General features: G+C 52.2%; 2 protein-coding genes across 5 annotated transcripts in view; both read right to left on the bottom strand.

The window, feature by feature from the left end:
* LOC103756862 (heme-binding protein 1-like) overlaps positions 1–58 on the bottom strand; it is a 6123-nt gene extending 6065 nt beyond the window's left edge. Inside the window, exon 1 of the mRNA XM_029964858.1 lies at positions 8–58. Coding sequence (XP_029820718.1) covers positions 8–58 — 51 coding nt within the window. The remainder of the gene's footprint in view (positions 1–7) is intronic.
* On the bottom strand, positions 7–23607 carry KLC4 (kinesin light chain 4). Of its 4 annotated transcripts, none has more exons than XM_018085486.2 (16): positions 23500–23607; positions 14622–14888; positions 14197–14427; positions 13745–13823; positions 13431–13656; positions 13026–13113; positions 12620–12721; positions 12140–12313; positions 11883–11982; positions 11306–11358; positions 8850–8917; positions 8659–8767; positions 7743–7865; positions 939–1063; positions 768–825; positions 7–323 (listed from the first exon to the last, which is right to left on the bottom strand). In XM_018085486.2, the coding sequence occupies exons 2-16, from the start codon at positions 14868–14870 to the stop codon at positions 234–236; spliced, it is 1875 nt and encodes a 624-aa protein (XP_017940975.1). In that variant the 5' UTR covers positions 14871–14888; positions 23500–23607; the 3' UTR covers positions 7–233. The 4 variants fall into 4 exon arrangements, with proteins under 4 accessions (XP_017940975.1, XP_017940973.1, XP_017940974.1 ...); XM_018085484.3 differs by having other exon boundaries at positions 8–323; positions 7716–7865; positions 23500–23606; XM_018085485.3 differs by lacking the exon at positions 23500–23607 and adding an exon at positions 15025–15046 and having other exon boundaries at positions 8–323; positions 7716–7865.
* Between the last annotated feature and the right edge of the window lie 1060 nt (positions 23608–24667).

The following is a 24667-nucleotide window of genomic DNA, read 5'->3' as shown; positions in this document are numbered from 1 at the left end:
CCGGTACCGAGCAAGCCGCCACCGGGGCTGCTGAGCCCGATGTGCGGCAGAGGAGCATGCGGGCGGGCTGCGGTGCCCAAACTAGCTAGGGACTCCCGGGAGAGGCCGGGCTGGGCAGGCAGACGGTGGCACGAGAGCCGGTGATGGGGAAAACAGAGCAGGTGGTGTGGGGAGGTGCCGGGTGCTGCCCTGTGCAGCGCGAAGCCAGGGTGCCCAGCAGTAGAGCAGCCAGGTCAGTTGGAGGAGAGCAGGGAGCTGTGGGAGGACAGGTCCATGCTGCTGGCGCTGAGGCCTCTGCTCTCCGCACGGAGGCCTTGGGTGCCCTAGAAAAAATACAGTGCTGGTGAGGTACTTGCAGTCCAACCCCATGCCCCAAAGCTGCTACCCCAACTCCTGCACCCCTTGCCTCACAAGCCCGAGATACCCTGGTGTTGCTGCTGTCAGACCCATTAAGTGCTGCCTCTGCTCTCATTCTGTGGCTGGAGGGGTTGCTGAGCAGGCAGGGAGGTGAGTACTTGGAGGCAACACCTTCAGGTTTGGAGCTATGACCTTGGAAAAGGTCTGCAGCTGCCCAGGGGTGCCATGGGACCACCAGCCTAGGCAGAGTAGCTCAAACACCGCACAGCCACAGAGCGCACACACTGTGAGGTCTCAGGCACTGCACCTGTGGCCCGCTATTATGCCCCTCACCAGCTCTGACGAAGGCCACAAGGCCACCACCCCAATGCCCACTCCTGTACCAGCCGCTCCACCCACCCTGTGCTTACCTCAAATGAAGCATCGCTAGACTTGTGCAAGTAATTTAATGATGCAGCTCGTTTCATGCTACAAGAAATCAGAGGAGAGCAGGTTTGACCACACTGTGTCTGATCAGATCCAGACCCACAAGGTGTCAGGGCCCCCACCTGCCCTGTACCCAGCCTGATCCTTGTACCTACCTGGTGTTCCTGGGCTCCAGGGGACCATTGCCCTGCAGTTTCTTGACCAACATCTCACTGCTCCTCCGTATCACATCCCGGATTTTCCCCAGGGAGCTGCTGCGCTGCAGAGTGCCACTGCCATCCTGGACACAGAGACACAAGCCAGGATGATGGCTGAGTGGCACTGATAAGGTTCTGGCATGCTGCTGATGAGTGGCTGGAATTGGCTCCAAACATCCTCTTGTCTGCCTGCAACTGAGGATTTAGCTCTGGCCCAAAGCAGGCTTAGTGCTGACTACATGGCTCCCCCCCCCACCCTGGTCCTTCACAGGACATGGGGATCAGGGATCCCCCCATACCATTGTCTGGCTCATCCAAACTGATGAGCCTATCTGGTGCAAGCCCAACATCCAGACAGGTTGCTGACTTGCCCCAGGGAACCAGCACAAATGGCACTGGCACAGCTTCATCACCTGCAACAGCTCAGGCAGCAGCTGCCAAGGAGGTACCACTGCCCAGGGAAGCAACAAGCCCTGATGAGAGTCCCAAGTTTAGGGATACTTTTGTCAGGCCAGGACACACTGCCAGGACTCTCTCCTCATCTGCCACTGGCTGGAGACTATCTTCCCCCACCCCTTGCCCTTCTTCACCATACCATTACTAGTCCTCCTCTCCGTCCAGCACTCATCCCAATGCACACTCTGGTCCTGCAGGCTCACTCACATCAAACAAGACCATTCTACAAGCACACACAACCTTGTCCCACCTCTAACAGCCCCAAGACAATTAGCTTTGAGCCTCCTGAGCAACTCAGGTAGCTCCACTGGGGACACATTCATTTGGCTGCTGTGTTGCCAAGACTCCTATGCCCCCACCCTTAGCTGTGTCCAGCCACACTAGCTGCCCCAGGGGTGGCACTTAGCAGGGGTTTCTTTATGTCTGCCTGCTTTTTCTGAAGACCAAAACCAGGCAGAAATCTTGTTCCCCAGTCTGTTTCCTCCCATGTGCCTCCAAAAGTCCCCAATACTCAGAAAGGCACTTTCAGCCCTTGACAGGCTCTAGCCCACCTCCTGCACTTAGCTCCATATGCAGGCAAGGCACAGGTTGCCTGCCTGACACCACATCATGCCACTGCGTCATTACGGCACCAAGCTCTTCCCCTGTGGCCTGGCCTGCTCGTTACATAAGGTTATGGCACCACTGCTGATGTGGAATTACTTTTGCTCTGATGACCTGATAATAGCAGTCTTCCCTGTTCCCAATTCCAATGGCCCCTGGCACACACAGGCAGTAGAAACTGAGATAAGGTGATGGCAAAAGCCCTTTGTTCCTTAAGATGTGGGGGAGCCCCTCTGAACCATTCCAAATGACCAAAATGCATTGTGGCTCAGGCTAGCAGCAGCAATTACCCCAAGACTATCCATGCAGTTCTGCAGGTAAGCAGGGTCTCTGCCTTAGGCCAGTCACTCCCTTGTGCTGACCACTACAGCTTGTGGTCCTAGGGAAGCCTTTTCCAGCACTTCTCTGCCCTGATTACCCAAAGCTGATTCAGCCTTAGACCCCGATCTAACAGCTGACCAGGACTTTTCTTCCCTTCTTGGATAAGCCAAGTGCATTGAATCTCTTCACTTTCTCACCGGAATGAGGGGTTTCCAAGCTGGGAGCCATGTGTTGCTGCTGCAAGGGACTCACTCACCAGAAATGCAGAGCACCAAAAGTAGCAAAGTAAACAATTCATTCACCCATGAAGCATCATGGGTAGGTTTTGGAGGAGATGGACATCAAGCATGTGACATTAGCAAAGATGGGGTAGGGTGTTTTTTGCCTCCCCGGTAGATTTGCACTGGTCACAACTCTTCCTGCCATGATAGACACTGTTCCTTTTCCCAGGGCACACAAACCAGTGGTGGAAGAGGGCACACAGCTTGGGAAGGGGAGCAGGACTGTAGTACAAGGGTAGCAGGATCTGGCCAGGAAGTATGCTCTTGTGTCAGGGCTGGAGAGGATGGAGCCACGTTTTCCCAGCTGCATTGATGCAGACTGACTGCAGACCAACACCAGAATCGAATGCTGCTGCATGCTGGGTTAAAAATAGCCTCTCTTCTCTCCCCACTCCCTTTTCTGCAGGGTTATTTTTAATCCAGAACATTTATGGGGTTTGGTTTGCCGCAGAGCCCCCACTCCATTGAATGCTCTCATCCTGGTGGGTGCAAAGAAAAAGCGGCAGCTCTACCACTGAGCTGCTCTCCCCTGCATGCTCCCACCCTGCCTAACGCACAGAAGCAGCAGACTTAGGCAGGATTTGGCAGCATGTGGAGTTAACTCAGAACTGGGAGACGCAAGGGGGTATTTCTTTGGCTAAATAGAAACACCTCTTGGTGAAGCTTAGATCCCCCAGGGCAGCCTTGCCACACATGGTTACAGAACTGAGGTTAGCAGCAATCCCAGACTGGAGGACAGGGAGAAGCACAGTGGAGCTGGGTCCTTCATCTCCACTTCTCGGCCTAAGAGAGGTGCCCTGGGGACAGCACATGCCCCTGAACACACACAGACAGACACCAAGCATCCCCACACCTGCTGCAGCAGCATTTGCACCCACCACCCAGGACTGACCGACGCTGGCCTACAGAGCATGGAAAGAAGCACAGGGCAGCAATTTGGGTCTGTCTACCTTTAATTAGAGGTATGGTTGTTACAGTACCAGGTCCAGGACATGGCAGAGCACAGGGTCAGGTGGCCCCGATGTCCAAATGCACCCTGCCCTGGGGACTCACAACTCTCCAGGAGCGTGGAGCAGCACTAGGAGAGGCAGGGAAGGCACAGCCCTGGAGCACTTGGTCTTGGGCTCCACAGCCCATGGTCCAGAGGACAAGCTTCCTTTCAGCAAGCACAAGCGCCCAGGGGAGCAGCACGCATGTACCCCAAGGCCTTTGCACCACCACAGGAAAGCCAGGCCCAGACAGACACAGGCACATTTAGCATCATAACCTGCCAGAAGACTAGCACGAGAGAAACAATCTAGCTAAAAAAATAAGGAAGAGTCCTGCGCTGGCTTCTGGGCTCTATCCTGCTGGCTGCAGCCTCCTCAGCTTTCTTCCCAGATAGGAGGGCCAAGGAGGTTCACTTCCCATAGGAGGCAGGATGACTGTGTAAACCCAAGGGTGTGAGACTCAGAACAGTGGTAGTCTGGCTCTGGGAAACATTTCCGTTCCCAGTAGTGACCAGCAGCACCAGATCCTGTGAAGGCCTGAAGTACCAATCAGAGGCACTGAGCCACCCCCACAGACCCTCAGGGTCAGTACTGTGTTCCTAGCAGTTAATTGGGTTACAGATTTCCCACCCACTTGGCTAGAGACAGACAGACTGCAGTCAGCCCCAGGGACCTATGAGCAATCCAGCCCCTTCCCCCATGGCAATCTCCCTCCAGCCATGCTCCCTCCACCTGCTCCCACATGCTCAGAGCATCCCCAGCCCCAGCTCCTCCCTTCCTCACATCCTTCTTTGCACCTCCTTTTTCTCCCAACCATTCTGCTCCAAACCAGTCCTTTCCCCATCTCAGCCACTTCTAATGGCCTGGGATCTGACCCCTTGCAGGAAAGTTCTTTCCTCCTACCCTTCCTCTGCCTCCAAGGAACAGCAAACAACTTCAGCCCTGCTTCTCCCACCAGCCACACCTAGGAACCCCACAGCAATGGGGAGCTGATTCACCCCTTAATGCCATCAGGTGAGGAACGTGGCTACAGCATCCAGTCAGGAGGTTGCAGCCAAACATGCCTGTGCTGGCAGGTCCCTGTTCCATGCATGGCCCTTGGCTGTCATCCCTTCACCTTGTCTTGGATGTCCAGTAGCTCTATGGGCCATCCTATACTCCTGTGCCCTGCAGAGAGACCCACATACCCTGGGTTGCTGAGCTCAGCAGGGAGAACGGTAGCAAGATAGGGACTGCCCTGTGCTGCAGGAAGAGCCCAGCTCACCAGGGACCAGCGCAGGTTTGCTACAGAGCACTAACATCAGCTAAGCCTACAGGGAAGAAAGCAACTGGGCACATGACAGCCCTGCCTAGGCCAGGCCTTGCTGTCCCATAACAGCCACCCATCTTCGTGCTTCTGTAGAGATGGAAGGAATAAGCTAGGAGGGTTGAGGATGTCTAATGACAGTGGAGTCACCATGCCTGGACTGAAGACAAGCCCCTGCAGGCCTGGTCCCCAGGGATGTACAAGGGCAGGCTGGGGGTGGGGGCATGCAAGGGGACGGTGGCCCGTCACCCTGGCCTGGGGGAGTGGGCAGCTCCTCGCAGATTCTTCCTGCTCTTGCTGGCCATGGGACTGGAGCTGGGCCACGTGGCCAGGCACTCCTCTGCAGGCATCGCGGTGCCCTCGCGCGCCGGGAGGGTTGGGGGACTGGTGTGGAGCTCTCGCCGAGGAAGGAGGGATGGTGTGGAGGAAAAGTCGGAAGATACAACACAAACATCCAGGTGACTGCAGTGGAGGGGAAAGAGGGAGTCTCGGGAGGCATTTAAGCCTAGTGCACAGAGAGGAGAAAGACACAATTTACAAGGCTGTGAGGTTGTAGGTCACCTAGGGAACAGGTGGGGCAGGGCCCAGGCTGCATGCAGAGACAATGGGCCACATCTGAGCAGGGAGAGATTCTTGTGAGACAAACCGCAGTCTCACTTCTTTGCCAATGTGTTTAGCAGGCTGGCAGGAACAGCTAGCTCAGGGAGGAACAGCCTAGGCCTCCTGCTCTGGGGGCTCCTTGCTCCTGGGCCTTGGGCATGGGGTACCTGCCAAGGCCATTGCACCACTGAGCTGGTGCCATTCCTGTGCTCACGTCCCAGACCCTGGCTCTCACAGCCTAACTGCCCGGGCAGCAAGCAGTTGGTCCAGGCCCTGGGGCACTTCCAGAGCTGCCCATGGGCACAGAGGTTCCTGGCATCCTGGGGGCTCCCATGGCCCTACCTGCAGCACATGACAGCTAAGGGAGGGCAGCAGACACAGCTTTAAGGGAGCTCATGTGTGGTCTCTGGACCAACACAGAGAACAACAGGCCGTGACAGACAGGAGCAGCAGGAGCTGCCGCAGTCTTCTTTTCAGGGGAGCTGCAGCACAGTGCAGGGCTGCTGGCTTGGGAGAGGAGACTGGTTATGTGTGCAGCAGGCTGGAAAAGGCATCATGTGGCAGCAGCTGTCTCGCCTAGGCCCTCAAATCCTCTATCTACACCTGGCTGGGTCAGGGAAGCTCTGTGAAGACCCTTGTGGAAGGGTCATATGAGCAGGAACTATTCCCCTTGTCTAGGATGGGCTGTGGGAAAGGGTGGCATTGCCTACTTGTCTTGAAATGATACCTCAGAGACTGTCAGAAAGGTCTTCCCAGACCATCACCAGTGCAAAGAGATGACCCAACACCAAATACAGCCAGGAGGAACTGTAGAGATTCAGCAGCCAGCGTAGGGACCAGGCAATTCTAATCCAAACCTTCAGCCCTCCCTCTGTGCTTGTCTAGCCCCATTACTAATGAGGAGTGCAAGGGCCCAGGGTTGGTGCCTTGACAGGGCTAAAACCCTCTTTACTCCTTATGACAAAAGCTGGCACAGAGGAAGCCATGCATCTGGCAGAGGCTGCTGGGTCCTCTCAAAGGTCTGTTCTCCAGATCCCCTTCAGCCACCTCCTGCGTACAATCCACAATCAAGAGAGCCAGCAGGCTTCAGGCTTCGGGTGTTGAAGGGCTGTCATGGCAACAGGGAAGAAAAAGGAGGAAGGGAGGGAGCTGATGCAGGTGAGGATAGAGCAGAGCCAGGTAGGGAAGGGTTAGTGACAGCAGATGTGAGGGAGCAGCAAAGGACTCCGTGTGCTCAGCGTCTTGCCTGTTCCAGGCTGCAACAACCCCTAGGTACCCAGCTACACTCCACTCTCAGCTATAGTTTGCAGAAGTAACAATAAGTGTTAAAAGCTCTAGCAACCCTCAAGCCAAGCACCCACCAGCACCATGCTCACTTGTCGCCTCTTCTCCATCCTCCTCCTTGCAGGAGACAAAAGGTGCCTGTTCCAGACCTGGATCACTACCTTTCTCCAAACTCAGTGCTAGTAACCAAAGTGCCCCTCAGCCTCAAAGCAAACCTAGACAGCCTCAAGTTGGCCTGTCTGTGCCTCAGCTAACACCAGTCTCTACCATTAGTCAGCTCAGCCTAGCATCCCACAAAGATCTGCCTTTTATCACCTCTGCTTGGCCAGAGCCAGTTGAGGGCATGAGACCAGGAGATGGGGACAGCAAAGACACTGGCTGCACACTATTCCTGTGCCCTGCAGTCACTCACTCACAGACACACCAGGCACATCACATGCACACAACTGTCCCCAGGCTCAGCATTGTCTGTGGCGCAGTGCAGGACAGACAGCCAAATGGCTCTCAGAGGCTGTGTGAGCCTGAGATGGGGCCAACGCTCTCAGCCAGGACCTCAAGAGGGGAGCAGCAGGGAGAGATGTTAATAAGGTTGCAAGCCTAAGATTAAGGGAAGACCAGGACCAGCTCATGCTGTGCACTGCCAGGGCCCGGCAGCTCCCCCGAAGCAGGAGCCCTTAGTTGGGAATATCTGGCCTGTACACCTGAAGCCAGACCCAGACACGCACCTTTGCAGGCTGGTTGGCTCATGCCAAGAAAGAGGGGAAGGAAATGTGCAGGGAACGAATGGAGGCAGACAAGGATGCCACGACAGGCCACGCGGGGACAGCCCTCAGCCAGGTTGTCCCTTCTCTCTGGCAGCCGGCTGAGGCCATTCTTGATGGTGTCTTGTACTTACCCCGCTCCATTCCACGCCCATACTCACTTCCTCGCTACCGTCTGTGGCATTCTCGTACTTGACGCTGCCTCCCAGGCTCCGACGTCTCTCTGTGCCATCACCCTCCTTCAGGATCTCCACCACCTTCGTCTGGTTGATTGGGTCAATGCCCTGCAAGTAGAAAAGGATAAGGAAGAATCATGTTTTGCCCTTCTGTATTCCTTCCCTCTAGAGATCTGCCGTGCATCACTGTGCTTAGTTCCATTCCCTCTCTTGGCCATTGCCCCATCACGGCCAAAACATTCCAGCACAAGCAGGATGCAGCCAAATGTCATTTCCTGCACTTAGCAATCTCTGTTTGGATTCCCAGCTCTGTGAGACCCCACAAAGCCATAAACCACCCTGGGGAACAAGGACTTGCTACCCCAAAGCTGACAGCCTTTTTTCTTCACATTCTGGAGTGCTGTCCTTCAGTCTTTGTGCTAGGTGCTTACAGCTCCTGCTTTATTATTTGAGGATTGAGAGGAGACTAGGGAGAGAGGTACTCTAACAAATTCCAGGTGCGTCCTCTGGACAAAAAAATTAGTGTGCAGAAAACATCCCAGTGAGTGCAGTTCTCCTCAGTAGCTGACTGAAGTCCAGTAGTCTGCCTTAACTCAGCTGCAGTATTTCTACACTCAGTGAGCCATGCCTTCTTCCTCACGCATACACACACTGACATCTGCTCCATCCGTGCGCACAGGCACATGCACAACCCCACACATGTACACACGTGTGTACCTCTGCACAAATGCAATCCCAACCACCAAGGTGCTCTGGTGTCATGGGAATGTAAACCAAGAACATAAGAGACTGCAAGGCCCAGGAGAATCCCTCACCACACCCAAACCAAACACAGTGCCATAACCTGCCACCTCAAGTCCTGCAATGCCCCCTCCACCAGGGAAGGTCTCTCTGGGGTTACCTGTCGCCGAGAGCGAACTGCGCACTCCTCCAAGGTCTCTGCTGCCTCCAGCTTGCCCTGGCGCCGGTACAGTGCACCCAGGTTCCTCAGAGTGGTGTTCACAGTTGGGCTGTGGTAACAGATGGAAGGTGAGTGGGAGCCCTGGGGCCACGCCCTTCAGCATCCACAGGTGCCCACAGACCACCTCTTACCTGCTAACCTTACAGGCCTTGTACCAGCCACCGTACTCAGCGTAGGGAGCACTGTCTCTGTGTTTGCTCTACAGAAGAGATCAGAGCTGTTAGTCCCACATCTGCTGCCCTCCTCTGGCCTGTGCTCTCCCACTGGATTCCAGGGGCAGGCCCCAGGCTGCACCCCCACACCAGCCCAACCTTTGGAAACACAATATGCAAATACAGTGATGAAGCCCAGCAGGTTCCTGGAGTGAAAGTTAAAGGCCCATTTGCTGCAACACATTTTAGCCACAAGCAAAAGTGATAAGTCAGTACCAGGAAGGAGCATTATCCCAACTCCTTACCCCCTTCCATGGTACCAAAGGCAGCACGGACAACACAGCCCATTCTCATGCCATTCTGGAGGGCGTAACACCCCAACCAACATGCAAAAGGGAGATGAGAAACCCAACAAAACCCCAAAGGCATACCAGGCTGCATGGGCACTAAGCCCCTCAGCCACGGCTAGCAAAGGAATCAGCCAGCCATATCTCAGCCTTCTGCCTACAAGGTCAGGCCTGCCCCACAGAGCTCAGCCCAGTTAGTTGTCTCCTCTCCATGCCCAGCCTTTGCACCCCAAAGGTGGCTGGCTGGCCCTGTCATACCCAGGTGCAAAGGGGCAGCTGGCCAGAGCAACAGGACCAAGCAGGTTCAGGGAGCCACTGCTCCACAGAAGGGGTTTCCCCTCTGGAAAGAGTTTTAGCCCAGAAGAAACTGTCTGCATGGGGGACCATTTTTCTTACTCAGTCCCACAGCACTTCTCAACTTTATCGCACATGCCAGAGTCTACCTGAGCCATAGGCACACGCGGTTTTCTTTGCACCAGAGCCTCCACAGCCTGGGCAGGCACCAAGGACAGAAGAGTTCAGGACTCAATACACCTCTGAAGCTTGAGGCAGCCCTAAAGGGTGTCCAAACCTGATAGGAAAGGTGTCAAAACCTCTAGAGTAGATAAAGCCAGGGCTGCCAGCTGTGCCCAAGGCTTTGCTGTTGTCATGAGCTGGCCTCCCTCTGCTGCCAGGAAAGAGGGTAAGGGAAAAAAGTAGTGAAGCTCTGCAAGAGGGATTTCATGCATTTTAAAAGAAGATATGGAAACAGCACAAGGCAGAGCACAGCAGCCCCATCTCCTGGGCCAGCAGTACAAGCACGTCTGTGATTACTGCTGCCTGAACAGGAATGCCAAGCATGATATGCCATGGGGCACAGGCACAACTGCCTTAAGGACAGGAGCCCCAGGGGCAGGGAAAGAGGCTCAGCCCTTGCCTCAGACTCACACGTAAAATGAACCTCACTCCATCTGTGAGCCCCTGAGCCTGCTGTCTTGCCCTGTGGCAAAGCTTGCATTATCTGGAGCATAGCTCCATACTGCAACTATCTACTTTTGACCTCTTAATTCTCCAAAGATACCATCAGAATAGTCTCAATCCAAGAGGCGCCGGGGGGGGGGGGGGGGGGGGGGGGGAGTGGAGGGGGCTGATCTCTACTCCAACTTGGATTTCTCCAGGATGGTGCTGCAGCAAGTACAGATTCCTTGCAGCAGAGCCTTCATAGTGCAGCAACTGGAGCACTGAAAAGCTGAGCACTGCCCTGCACTGGGAACGGCACAGAGCAGGTTCAACAGGAAGACAAAGGATGCTGGTGGGAAGCACCTCCTAGTGCTCTGCTCCCAGGACTCACAGGATGGGACTGATCAGTCACTAAGTCAAGTTTGCCAGCCTGCTGCCTGAGCCCATGCAGGGTTGGGACCTGCTCTGAGGGCAAAGGAAAACGAAGACTGTCTGCTCCCACTGAAGCTAGAAGATTAGACTAAAGCCCTTCACTCTGCTGCTTCACCCACCTGTTAAAAAGTAGGCAAAGTCTTAGACTTGGCAAAAGCAGAGAAAGGACTTCACTGCATTTATTGGCTGACCACAGAGCAGGGCCTGGGCAACAGGCAGCTTTGCCTTCCAGCCTAGTTCAAGGCAAGCACAACCCATTTCTATCCTCTTTAAGGGCCCACCCTGTTCAGAGATCTTTTTCAGGTTTGGTTCCATTTCCTACTGCAGTTTCTTCTTGATCTCCATTTTTCCCTAGACAGCCCTACAGGGCTGCTTCAGAAGCCGGTTATGCTCTGAGTACTGGCAGCTCTTTGGAACAGAGTGCCAAGGCGTTGCAGCACAACCCTCTGCCGTCTACCATCTTCCATCATCTGCATGCCCAAGAGGAATCACTAAAGCAAAAAGAGATAGCATGCAGCCATGGCTGAGAAGCTCAACAGTCCTAGGAAAAGCCTCATGCTCTCTGATGGGCCTCCCCTCCTTGTCCTAGGGAGCAGCCATGCTGCATCCCCTCTCTCCAGACACCTCCTGGCCATGGCAGCTCTTTAGACTGCAGCTCCTCCAGGAAGGAGCATGTGGTTGTCATAAGAGAGGATCAAACCTCCTGGAATCACTCACCTTGCTCATCTCCTCTCTCTCCTCTGCATGCATCCAGATAGGCTTGTGTTCATCTGTGTGGGGAAGAATGCAGAACAGGTCCACTCACTACCTCATCCTGTTGCTCTGCCTCCTGCACAACCCAGCATTCTGTCCCCAGAGCCAGCAGCTCCTCAGAAAGAAATGACAAGGTTTCCAGATACTTCTGGTCCCTAAGCCAGAGCCCCAAGAAAGGAAACCAACATTGCAAGGGCAGGACAGAGGAAGGAAAGAACAAGTCCTCTCATGGGGAAGTACATGTGCCAAGTGCACAGGAGAAACTTCAGCCTAAGTCTGGGAATGACTGCGCCATTTGCTATTCCCCCTTTTAACCACAAGTATTCCCAACCCAGTAAAGACTAGGTTGAGACTTCTGAGAGAAGAGGAGGAACAGCTTAACATTACTGTCATAACTAAATGGCAACATCTTAACGGCTGCCCAAAGCAGGGACCCTGCAAGTCATCCCATCCCTCTTTCAGGGCAACACCAGAACCAGCTGAGTTTAGGCCGAGAGCCAGGAGACCCTTCCCCAGCCCCAGTGGCTTCTGCTGTACAAACCATCCACAGAGCCAAACTCCTTCACGTGAGCACGGGTAAGGATCTCCTTATACAGCACCTCTGCATCTTTGTATTTTCCTTGCTTCAGGTAACAGGAAGCCTGCAACCAAAACAAAACAGCTCCAGCCCCACTGGGAAACACAGCTGCAAGAGGGGGCAGAGTTAATCTATTTTTCTGCATCTTCTAAGCACCAGGCAATGCTCACCTTTCCCATGGCACCCCTCCCTAACCACATAGCATCTCCCCAGGGTCTCACCAGGTTGTTCTTGGTCTTGGCCACATTGGGGTCATCAGGACCCAGGCAGCTCTCATAGATCTCCAGGGCCCGGCAGTAATAGTACTCCACTTCATCATACTTGCCCTGGTTCTGGCACAACAGGGCCAGGTTGTTCAGCTGCTTGGCCACATCAGGATGGTCTTTGCCTAGAACCTGGGTGAACAAAAGAAAAGAAGCCACAAAGACTGCAGTGGACTCCTGGAATTAGTAGACTCTTGTCCCTCCAGCACATGCCTATGTCAGACAAAAGCTAAGGACTAGGGAGGTAAAGAGGAGAAATTCCAGCTTTCACCTCCTGGCAGGCCTCTCTAGGGCTGCAAACACTGGAGAGACAGGAAAGGTGGTGGCAGAATCAGCAGCTAAAGAGACTAGGTAGGCCCTGAATCTTCCATGTGCATTGAGGTAATGGGAGAAAGGCCTAAAAGAGAGCTGAAAGGAGAAAGTGTGGGAGACTAGTACCTTCTCACGGATCTCCAGGGCTCGCTTACACAGTGGCTCTGCTTCTTTGTACTTCCCTCTCTTGCCATAGAGAACAGCCAGATTGTTCAAAGTTGCTGCCACCTACAGAGACATAAGCTCCTCCGTGAAACAAAGCAAATTCCAGACCAAACAAGGGGTGCAAGCAGCAGTAACAGTGACTGTCCCATTTCCTCCATGCCTGCAGAACTGCTGCTTCTAAAGATAAGAAGGTCCAGAGACAGAAGGCTTCCCTGCCTATATGGCAGGATCCAAGAGAAGACAACTCCTAACAGGTCATACCAAACCAGACAGCAGGAAATATTGAAGCAGTAAAACACTGCCAGAACAGTGCCCCAGCAGCACCCAAAGGTGAAGGAAGGGACTGAAAGAGGAGGGAGACACTCACCGCTGGGTGGTCTTTGCCTAGAGTCTTCTCACGGATGGAAAGAGCATCATTCAAAAGGTGTGCTGCCTCTTTGTATTTATTCTGATCCCTGCAGTGCAAAGCCAACCAGTTACTTGGGATTTGGACAACACAGCCCACAGCAGGCAGAGCTATGAAAAATAGTCCTCCTTCTACACAGATCCAGCCCTCACAGCCCTTCCATTTCTCCACTCCTCCCTACTATAGCCAGTCCCTAGCTATATCAGGGAGTCCGGCAAACTAAATACCTCACCTATGCCAAAACCTTTTTGAAAGGGAAATCACTGGAAGCTGGGGGAGCTCCCTGTCACCAGGATGTGCCGTAAAGGTGAACAGGAGATGCAGAAGCCTGTCTTGGCCCAGTCTTGTCCTCCCCACCATGCTCACCTGTACACTAATGCTAGAATGTTGAGCATGGTAGCCACATCAGGGTGATCGTGGCCTGATGTCTTCTCCAGATCCTCCAGCGCCTGCTTGCAGAGCGGCACAGCCACCTCATAGCGCCCCTGTGACGCATACTGGATAACAAGGTTGTGGAGGGTGCGCAAGCGTGCAGGAATCTCATAACCTCCCTGCTGGGCAGCTGCCACAGCACTGCTGTGCTGGTGGGGCACTATGGGCACAGAGAAATAAAAATGGCACAGTTGGCATAGCAGGCTTGAACAGAGACAGGCAGCAACCATGCATGAGCAAACACTTACATCCGGGACCATGCTCCTCCTCCTCATTTGGGAACAGATCATCCAGGGAGTCCTTGGTGGAGTCACCCTCCTTCTCCTCCTGAGAGGATGAGAATCACAATACTGTTGCTTCTCAGAGGAGACAACAGCAGCCTGGGCTAAGTCAGTTGCCAAACTCTCCACCTTTCTGCAGCCCACCAACACACTCAACTTCCCCTGTTGTCTCTGCCACCATATTCCCCCCAAAACAAAATGGATAAAAGACTGATTTCCCCAGCACCAGCATCCATGCCACTCCACGTTCTTCCAGAGACACTGCCCCATGCAGGCCCCCTTTAGTTACAGGCATTGCTGTGCATGGTAGCTGGGAAGGGACAAAATCCAAGGCAATGCCTGGATTACACCCAGGCAGTACTGCTGGTCCAACCTCCCAGACCCACAAAAAGCAGCTGCTCAAAAGGACTCAGGCATACCGAAGGTGAGACATCCTCATCATACTTCTTCAGCTGATTCATGAACTCAAGGTGTTTCTTCTCCTCCTCCAGCTGAGCCACAGTTTGTTCACTACGCTGCAGCTTCTGCTGGGTGTTGGCAAGCTCATCACGCAGCCACTGGTTCTCCTGGCACAGTCTCCGCACCTGAGCACGCAGCTTCTGCTTCTCTGACTCCACAGCATTCAGATGGTTGGACAACGCCATCATCACCTGGTTAAGAGTCTCAGTCAGTAACAACCACAATCCTGTGTCTCCCTCACATGCATGCTTAGGGTACACCTCAGGGTCATGCTGGCCTTCCACACTTAGCCCCCTCCTGTCCCTGCAGCTTATAGGAAATGGCCACATGCCTACCTTCCCCCATCAGTCCTGGATAACACACAGGGGATCCCCCACCACCTCACCTGAGCTTCTCCAAGCCCTAGTTCAATCATCTCCACTGATTTGCGGAGCAGGTTGGATTTCTCATGCACGAGATTGGCTTCTTCATCTTTCTTCAGGCACTTAATGGTCTCCAGCAAGCTGTGCAAGATGGAGTTGTGTTCATTCTTGAGTGCTTCCAGCCCTTGCATCACCAGCTTGGTGTTGGAAATTATCTCCTCTTGGCTCAGCTTGTCCAGTTTCTCCTCCCTTGGGTACACCATGGTGGACATAGTCCTACTCCTGCAGCCCTGCAGAGACCACGACAAAACCTGAGTGCCTCAGTGCTATTTCAGAGCGCCACAACCAGACACAGGTATCATAACCTCCTTTAAGCAGTCAGAGATAGAGTTTAAGTGGTTGCCTACTCTAAGCCCTTTATCTTACCCTCTCTCTTTGGCAGCAGGCGGCTGTCAGGGCATACACCTCTGCTTTTGTGGCCTGGCATGCTGGCAACCAGTGCAGGTGGCACACATGGACAGGAGACAAAAAGGCTAGAATCAGTGCTGACCTCCAACACTCCCACACGCCCAGCAGGAGGAAAGCTAATTTAGCTTCCATTTAAGAGCAGAGATTTGTGGTTACAATCCGTACATCTCCTGCCCACAGACCACTGATGCAGAGAGGCTGTCAGAGCTCAACACCTCTTCTGACTGCAGAAGAAAGGGAACAGAAAGTGGAAGGATGCCAGCTCAAAGCTTTCTGCTTCCTCATGGAAAATCTCCTGGAAGAACATCTCACAGACAGGGGGACAGCAGTGGCATTACTGCACCAAAATATTGCCTGACCAGAAGAGCACATCCTGACGATCATGGCCCTGGCACAGAACAGCCATTGTGGTAATAAGGGACACAACATCACCAGCAGGACTGACTCACACAGCGTGGGGAAGCTTACATACACCGACTGCTACAGTCACACTAGCATAACCCTTGTGTGGGCGTCAGCTTGAAACACTAAGAGCTTTTCCATCTTCATGCACCCTGCTGCCAGCCCAAGGACTCCTCAGGATGGCATAAGGACTCTGTACTCCTTCCCTGTCCTCCCCCTAGATATACAATGGGAGAATACCAAGCTACTGCCTTGGCACAGGGACACCAACCACTACAACCCACAAGGTTAGTGTGGCTGCAAGATCCCTTCATAGAAAGTCCAGGAGCTAGGGAAACACAACAGGCGAAAGAGTGCGAGGCACAAGAGACAGGCAAGACCCCTTACAGCTGGTTGACAGTACCCTGGCTGCTCCATGAGTCAGTCATCTAACCCGGTCCCAGCCTCCCCCTCCAGCTGGGCCACCCCATCAGTCTCCTCGCATTACTCAGTAATAAAGCCACCACCCACCTCACTATGGGTCACTCCAAAACAAGCCTCCTGTGATGCCCTGCACAGGCAGCACCTGCCCACCAGCACCTCCTTGCCATCTGGAGCTGGCAGAGGGCTCTGCAACCTGAGTGCCCAGGGCCCTGCTGCCAAGAAGCTGGAAAACTGCCCAGGAGCTATGCAGGAGGTGGTGAGAGAATTGCTGCCAATGGATTTGCCCTTGCCCTTCTGTAGAAGACACCTCTGCATGGTTTGAGCTCTTTGTTGGGCAGCTGCCTTATGCCTAGTTTACTGAGAGAACAGAAATTCTGCCTCAGGTACAAGAACAGAGAGAGCAGAGCTCCTGGCAGGGCTCCTTTTCGCCTCACCTGTGCAGTCTGCCCAGGAAGGCTCAGGGCTATCCCCCAGTCCAGCTACCAGGGAGCTACTAGGGAATTGACCCTGAGCAACTGAGGGGCCCAGTTTCTTCCTGATTGCAGCACTGAAAGTAAAGATGACGACCAACACTGGGACAGTTGTTTCAAGTAGCACATCTCATAATATCCACTAATTTCCTCCTCTTTATCCTCACTCTTTCTTGAGTTATTTTATAGGCCTGAACTCTCCTCTCAACTCTTCTTTGGTTTCTGTTTCAGTGATACAAATCCATCCCTCAGAAAGGGGAGAAAACCCTCAACACACAGTGGAGACTTTACTGAACCTCAGCAGGGCAGAAGCATTTCATATCTTTTGAAGACTGCATTCCTGTTCACACCTCTGAACAAAAACTGAGTTGTGCTCCCCCATCTACCCCAGTCACAATGCTGACATCACATTTACCTCATGATCCAGCATCAGCAGCAACCATGAGTCAGACTTCACCGTATCCTCCACTTTTGGGTATCTGCCATGCTTCACATGCAGTCAACCCTGTGCATTGGGCACTTTACACCAAAATGGTCTCATCTGGACCACAACTTACAGCAGTTTGCTTTAGAGAAGACCATATGATAAGGATAGCATGAAAAACCTCATTATGGTTAAGATGGAGGCCACAGACTACTGTTTTGAAAGGAAAAATAGGTCTGTTGAGAGTTGGCTGCCACTCTCTTCCAAACTGATCTTCCAGAAACCAGCAGTTAAGCAGACCAGTTGACAATTACCCTGGTTATTCTTTTTCCCACCTTTATAACACATCTGGAGTGTGATCGAGTGCTAAAGCAATAAAGGAAGCCTTTCCTAAGGCAGACTTCTGCAGGTGAGCACAACTCAGGAAGAAATGTGCAACAATTCCCAGCCTGAAAGAAAGAGGCTGGCAGCCCAAAGGACACTAGTGCTGCCTCATCTGGCCAAGCACTGTTGTCCTGCTCTGAAATAGGTCCAGACAGCTTCCCAGGAAGGCTCAGCAGGCACTTACCTGCTTTCACAGAACTCAAGGGTTCTGCTAAAGGGTTAAATGGCTCCATCACTAGTTTCAACTCATAAAGAAACACAGCCCCAGACTTAGAAACAGGGAAGCAGGAGTTCAATGGAGCATAGGCAATGCTTGGGACACAAGAATATACCCAGGAATGGCCTCCTACCCAACATACCACAAAACTAGAACTCTGCTTTAAAGCTGACACAGCTAGGCAGTCCCTCTGGGTACTGGGTCAGCTGTGAAATGCTGAGTTTTCATGGCAACACCACTTATGTCCATATCGAGATCTTGCTGCCATCTTTAAAAAGCACAATACATATGCATTGGGTAGAGGAACATGTTACAGGATAAAAAGCCACCAGAGCTTGCACCTTGCTAAGTAACAGTCAGACAAGACCCAAATCCATAGAAAATCAGCCTCAATAGTTCTACTGTACACAGAACCACTCCCTAACTGTGAAATTGCTGTGTGTTAAACCACCAGTGCCTCTACAATAGCAACATTCTTTCTTCAGCCCTTCCAGCAGAAAACATTCAAGCATTTCGTAGCCCCTACGATCAACTTGTTTTTTGAAACTGTAAAAATTTCAGACTGAGAAGCAAAAATAGTTAAGACATCCTGACCCATAGCACATCAGACTCACCCTACCCTGCAACCACATCCTCAGATCCTTCAAGACATACCAATACAGGCTCTTCTCTCACTGGCTGTGCAAACATCTGTACACAACCTTGGCCTCTCTCCCCTAGGATGACATCCTAGAAACACAGCTCTGCTCGATACCAACACGTTTCCAGTGTTCAATGGCTGACAGGGGATTGTTCAGACTGGACAGACCTAAGAACAACACACAGCTGCTCAACAAGAAAACAAATGGGAGACTGCAGAGAAGTCACTCGAATGCTGCTACCTCTTGTACAGCAAAGAAAACCAACAAACACTGGTGGGAGCTGACTTATTATCATTCTAAAGCAACAATTTTCCCCCACAGAGCCTTATTTCTAGTTCTCCCCAGTGCTGACAGGTCTACGCTCAGTGCTCAGCCCTCCAAGGAGGAAACATGCTCTGTGGCATCAATGTCAAGGTCAGGCAGGCTGAGGCTGCTGTATACACGCTCTTCCTACTCCTTTGCATTCAGCATTCAGTGTCCTTTATCCAGGCACAAAACACTCAGAGGTTCCCAAAGAGAGGAGGGGAGACATCATCATTTGCCTTTTGCTGGGTGAGGTTAAACTGGAATAAGAAGAAAGAATGCTTCTCCAAATAGCTCCTTGAGAGATGGACTGCCCAGTTCCCAGCTTATTCTTCTGCATTCCTCATGGCTCTGCTGGTGTCATAGCCCAAGTCTCCATCTGCACGTTTCCACTCTAGTTGGCATGTCTTCCCTATTTACCATGAGTTGCTAGAATAGCCTGGCTTTCAGACAACACCCATCTCATCTCCCCTCTTCTGCTCCCACTTGCAGGAGTGCTGCTAGAAGACAAGGAAGGAACATGCGTGCACTGAGCTTTGTGGCAACTGCAGCAATCAGCCAGGAATCCACCAGCAAGCACATCCTGCCTGGCACAAACCTTCCTCCTATATTCAAGTGCATAACCGGGAAATCACTGAAACTGCTGATGCAATTTCAGCAGCTCATTTTTCTGCCTCCGAAAACTGCTCCCACATGCAAGAGCTTTAAGATGAAAGAGCTGGAAGCTTCACTGCTTTTATCTTCAAGCCACAACAGCTACAAGGATGTCAGATTAAATGGGTCCAAATGAATCTTGAAACACGGGTTATGATGCCTAACGCTAAAACACTATGGAGAGTGGAAAAAAAAGCACCAGGGAATCAGGAGTCAAATACAACAGGACAGAGATTCAGGTCTATGCACAACTCAACAAATTCAGTTCACCGCCTCCCTGCACATTCCTGGACCTAAGTGAAATGCAGGGTACCATCCCAACTTGAACAAGTAATAGTGTCAAGACAATAACTGCAGCTTCCTTCAAATTGCAGAAAGTCTGCCAGCACTTTCTGTATAGAAGTGGGCACAGATTTTTAGCAGCAAATACTTCTGCAGGAGAAGGTGATCTAAGGATAAGGTAGTTGCAGGAAAACAGCTGGGTTGTGGAAAAAGCTTCCTGTGGAAGAGTAAGTCTGACCCATAGCAAGAATGAGTGGCCATTTGGGAGACAGATAGCAACAGTAGCATTTAGAAATAGGAACAGAGGGCTTAGTCTTACTTCACCATAATTATCCCAGTCTCATGCTGTGAGACACGCTTATGCTACCTGGTAAAACAGCAAGGTTATACATTCGGGAAGAAAAACAACTTGACAAAAGCAGGGAGGGGTGGCGCGTAGGGTGCTTTGGTTTTTTCGCTGTTGGACCTCTGCCAGCTCATTACTGCTGAACAACAAAGGGTCTCTGGAAAGACTGGTTGACCTCCAATGAAGCTAGAAGTGAGTTCGCAAATAAGACAGCTGAGTCTTCAACACTGCAACAAAACCATGACCTAATACTTTGGATGCTGAAAAATAAAATAAAAGCAGTAAAAAGCAATCAAAGTGCCAAAGTTGCAACCACCACAGAGGCCATGTCATAAGCACAAGCTTTCTCCTTATTTTGATACCATAGTGTCAGAAAGCAAACAGAGGCTGTAGGAGATTACAGTCAGCTGCACAGAGCCTCTGAGATTTCCACTGCACAGCCGGGACACATTAACACTGCCAGGAAACTTGCACACTGCCACACCACTGCTAGAAGAACCACTGTGCTCAGGGTCACCACCCTAGGCTACCTGTAACAGACCGATAGAAAAGGGATGGCAAACTGGTGCTGCTGAGCTGTACATCCAACAGTCGGCATTTCCAGAGCTGCTCTAATACGAGTAAAATAAGAAATGCTGAGGTTCATGTGAGGCACAGAGCAGCAACAGTGCTCTGTGATGCTCGTTACCACTGCCAGAAATGCCTGTATGCTCCCCTAGAGCCACTAAGAACACGCAAAGAGAAGATCAGTGACGGGTCAGCACCTTGGAAATTCATATCCAACAAATCTCTGAGTTGCAATCCCAAAGTCTTTCAGATATTACAAACTCCAACGTGCATGACATTCTCTGTCACCATTTGTTTCTGGCTCAGAAGTTTCTACCCTACTGCCAAAAAAGGGGGCACCTAGGGGGCACCTAGAGCTTCATCTGCCACCCAAAGTTCTTTCCCAACACATTTTCCAATAAATTCCTGAATTCCTTAGATAAACTCAATGCATTTGCCTTTGCTGAACACCTTTTCAGGACAAAGGAGCGAGGCACAGCACTAGAAACTGATCCAAGGCCTAGAGACAGGGAATGCAGTGCATGCCTCCTTTCAGCAGGGTCCCACAGGGATCCTTCTCCAAAGCAAGAGAAGCACTGCAATCTAACTCAAGTAACAGAGCAGGCAGTGGAGGCAACAAGCTCTCTCGCTCACATTCTCCTGTGTCCCAAAACCAGGACTCTCTTTGGCATCCAGGCACCCTCCGCACATAGTTTTGAAGCAAACCTCCAAGACCAGAAAGGCTTCACCCAAGCAGCTTCCACAATCCTTAGTGGTGTAACTCAGTACAAGTTGACTGTGCTATTGGAAATAGCATAGCCCTCCCTATCCCCTGGACAGGGATCAAGGCTAGGATTGCTTCTTTTAGCAGCAGCTGACACATGCCAGCACTAGCTGACTGTGAAGCTCTCAGGGTTTTTTTCTAGATACTGTAAGGCTTGTGTTGGGAATGTCTGTGCTAACCAGCAGGCTGCAAGAGGCCCAGAGGACTAGGACTAAGGACTAGATTTGCAGTAGAAGGGTTCTGCAAGGAGATAAGAGGCTCCCTTGATGCTCTTTCCCTTCAGCACCGAACACTCCTCTCCGGCCCAGAAGCTTCAGCTCCCTACCACCTACCACCTCTAACAGAAAACACACCTTCACATAACCCTCCTGAAACCAAGGGCAACATGGTGCTAAAGTGGCTTTAAAAGGACTTGGCCACAGTGAGTCAAGTTCAAACCACTACAGAAAGAACATGGGAGCTTCCCATCCCCCTCCCTCTTTCCAGCCTTTAGCTGGAAATGACAAGACAAAAGGTACTAGGGTTTGTTCCGATTGACCAGAGCAAGCAATTTTTGTGTTATCAAAGCATGATCCAATTCCAATATGCATATGTACTCTGAGGAAGACAGAGCAAGTGGTCTGGTTGGCTTTGTGTCAGATCACTCATTTCTTTCAAGACCATGAAGGTCTTACTCCCTTCATTGATTACTACTAGAGAATACAGATATTGGAAGCAATAAGAGTTAAAAAACCCCAACAAAACAACCATCCATAGCAAAAACAAACAAATAAACAGCACCAACCTGTTAGCAGAAAACCATTAGCAGAAAACCACTCTGCTCTGTATTACACTTCATACTGCTTACAACACCAGCTAGCTGGGGTAACATGCACCTTCCAGCAGGCCATTGGAATGAGAAGCAGTCTTCACCACCCCCACCAGCAAGCTTGTGCTGGCACCTCCAGATCAGCTGATAAGACCTTGTTTTTAAATTCTTGCTTATGTCTGCAGCAGCTCACCAAATCCATTCTGCATCTGCTGCGCCGGGGACTACAGTAGAACACCATCAAAATGTGTTTCCAGGCTAGTGGAGACAAGAGCTAAGCAGTTGGAATAAAGCCAGGACAAGCATCTCTTCCTAGTTTCAGAATCTGATTGGGAGTCTCACTCTATAAAAAATAGAGTGAGAGCCATTACCTTGCCCTGACAGCATGAAGTGGTATTAAAGCAGGCAGAATAATTCCCAGGAGCCAGTGCCTCTACAGGCATCTGTCTAATATGAATGCTATGCACTGGATTTGCCTCAGGAGTACAGGAGAAGGCCAGGATGCAGATGGGACCAGCAAGAGCCCTGAAGCCACTGTGTGTGCCCTGAAGGGCTCTGGAGTCCAGAACACTCCCTCCCATGGTGTACCTGGGGCAGCCGCAAACACCAGTCGACTGCAGACTGCAAGACTGCGCTATCATTTCCAGAAGCAAACAGGTTTTGTAAACTATAACAAGGCAGCCAAATTCACAGAGACAAACCTCTACCTGCATAACAAGCAAAGGATCCGTTCTACCTCTGGCTCCCCTGTCTAGCTGGAGTTCTTTGAGGAGCTATGTGGCTCTTTCCCAGCAAATTAAGCCTTTATCCAGAAACTCTGCCAAGGTCAGAATCTGGCCACGTGTCCTTTGTGCCCCAAGAGCCATTTTGGAATTTGAGGTTAATATTGTTATTCCAACCTGGACATTCCTCCAAAACAGCAGATGAAAGAACACATGCTTCCTGCTTCTTCTGCCAATTAAAAGCAAAGCACAGCCATGTTTATTTACCCTGTGTCTGAGCTGGCTAGATCTTTGACCTATGTGTGCTGAACACCACCCTTTCCCCACACTAAGAGGCAGGGGTGGGTGCTTTCCATATCTCCAAGGTGGCATGGCAGAGAGGAGAGCAAGGGCACTAGGGAGCATGGAACTGCAACAGAGTGCCAGATGTCCCTGTGCAAGACACAGGGAAGCCTGCGGTTTCTGGTAACGTGCTGCTGTCTCCCACCATTGTGCAGATTTCTCCGGCTGCCTGGCCAGAGCGTTCTACTGCAACACCATCCCCCAGCTCTTCTTCAGACATCTGAAGAACCAGACGCATCCTCTCCTTCCCAGAAGCTTACCAGCGATTGCCCCCCCTCCCCCAGCCCACCACTTTTGGTAGGGCGCACCTCCAATTCAGAACAGCTTAGGAAGCAGTTAATTGATGGAAGGAAGGTTTGGGAGGAAACAAGGCTCTTTGAGAGCCATCGCTGTACGACCTGCCTCCGTCATCGTTTCTCCGGCTTTGTCTGGCAGGAGTCACGCCCGCTGCGTATCCTTGGAACACGTAAACCAGAGAAACCCCTTCAACCCTCAGAACCACCACAGAGAAATTCTGTGGCCACCTGGCTAAGTGCAAGCTTTGCGAGGAAAAAAAAAAGTTTTCATCAGCTCTGCCCGAAATTGCGCATCAAAGCGGTCCTTTGTTCCAGGGTGCCTGGGCACCCTGCCTGCCTCAGTCACCGGATGGGAATGTCCCCCGCCCCGTGCCGCAGAGGAGCGGTACCTGGCTGCCTGCAGCGGCTTGTCCAGCGCCGGCTCTCCCGGAGGAGGCGAAGGAGCGATGGCCGCGGCACTCCGCAGCTCCCTCTGCCGCGCTGCCCTCGGAGCGAGCAGCGGCGCAGGCACCCGACGCTCGGCAGCCAACCACACTGCGGCAGGGGGAGGGGAGGGATGCGGACAGGCTTCGGGAACAGGACGGTCGGACGCTCTCCTGGGAGCGCAGAAAGCGCCACGCGCGCCAAGCCCACGGCTCCCTCCTCAGGGATCGACGGGAGCACCAAGGAGCAGGGCCAAGCCCCCGAGATGCCGACAAACTCTGCTCAAGGAGATCTACCCAGCATCGAGCTCCTACTCAGATCGCCAAAGCCCTGTTCCATCCCACCCTCCATCCTGTGGCAAAAGGTTTTACATCCTGTTTGGCATCACCCTCGCCTGCGTCCCACTGCTGACCCCATCCCAGCCCCTAAAGCCGAGCTGGTGTAGCTGCAGAGAACCATCCAGTTGTGTGGTTGCTATCGCTGTGCCCACAGTCATGGCCAGATAGAGGAGATGTGGGATGGCTGGAGCCCTACTGTGTACACACTGCACAGGGTGGACTAGGCCAGGCAGTGCTGAGAAGCACTTGTTCAGTCTCTAGATGCTTTACACGGAGAGGGGACAATGACACAGCCTCCAGCTTGGATAGTTGCTACAGTCACCCCATCCATAGTAACACACAACTGTCATGGTGCTCCCTACGATGTTTTGTGAGCCTTATGCCATCCCCAGTTACCTACATCTGCCTGTCCCAGTGCTTCACTGGTGTTCCTGTCCCTTCCCACAGATTCCCCTGAGGGGGAAGGGCTTCAGGTATCCCAGGAGGCAGCCCAGCCACGCTGACACGCAGGTTCTCTCTTGCCTCATCTCACAACATATATTTCTTCTCTAAAGCTGTTCTCCCTTCCCTAATTCTGGAGGGCAAACCTGGCTTGCTATGGGGTACGCACAGCAATGGCACAGTTAAAAGTCACATAAGTTACATAGCAGGAATGCAAACATACATTACATACGTTATTTGTCTTACAGTGAAGGCCATTCCTGGCAGTGAAGGCACAGACTAATTATAGAGCGGTGAATCCCGCAGTCTGTGCCCGCAGCACCCTGGAAATAGCCATGGTTGGGACTTCGGGCTG

The sequence above is a fragment of the Manacus vitellinus genome, unplaced genomic scaffold, assembly GCF_001715985.3.
Source record: "Manacus vitellinus isolate BGI_N305 unplaced genomic scaffold, ASM171598v3 scaffold_81_pilon, whole genome shotgun sequence".
NCBI classification, from domain to species: Eukaryota; Metazoa; Chordata; class Aves; order Passeriformes; family Pipridae; genus Manacus; species Manacus vitellinus.
Note: the sequence above shows the minus strand (reverse complement) of the source record. Positions and strands in the feature narration are given on the sequence as shown.

What these genes read in the sequence shown, in the direction of transcription:
- KLC4 (XM_018085484.3), bottom strand. Translation starts at nt 14,870, where the DNA reads ATGTCCACCATGGTGTACCCAAGGGAGGAGAAACTGGACAAGCTGAGC. An exon ending in GGAGTTTGGCTCTGTGGATG is followed by an intron (nt 11,359 to 11,882) that starts GTTTGTACAGCA and finishes TTCCCCACACAG; the next exon opens with ATGAACACAAGCCTATCTGG. An exon ending in AAGGCCTGTAAGGTTAGCAG is followed by an intron (nt 8,768 to 8,849) that starts GTAAGAGGTGGT and finishes CTGTTACCACAG; the next exon opens with CCCAACTGTGAACACCACTC.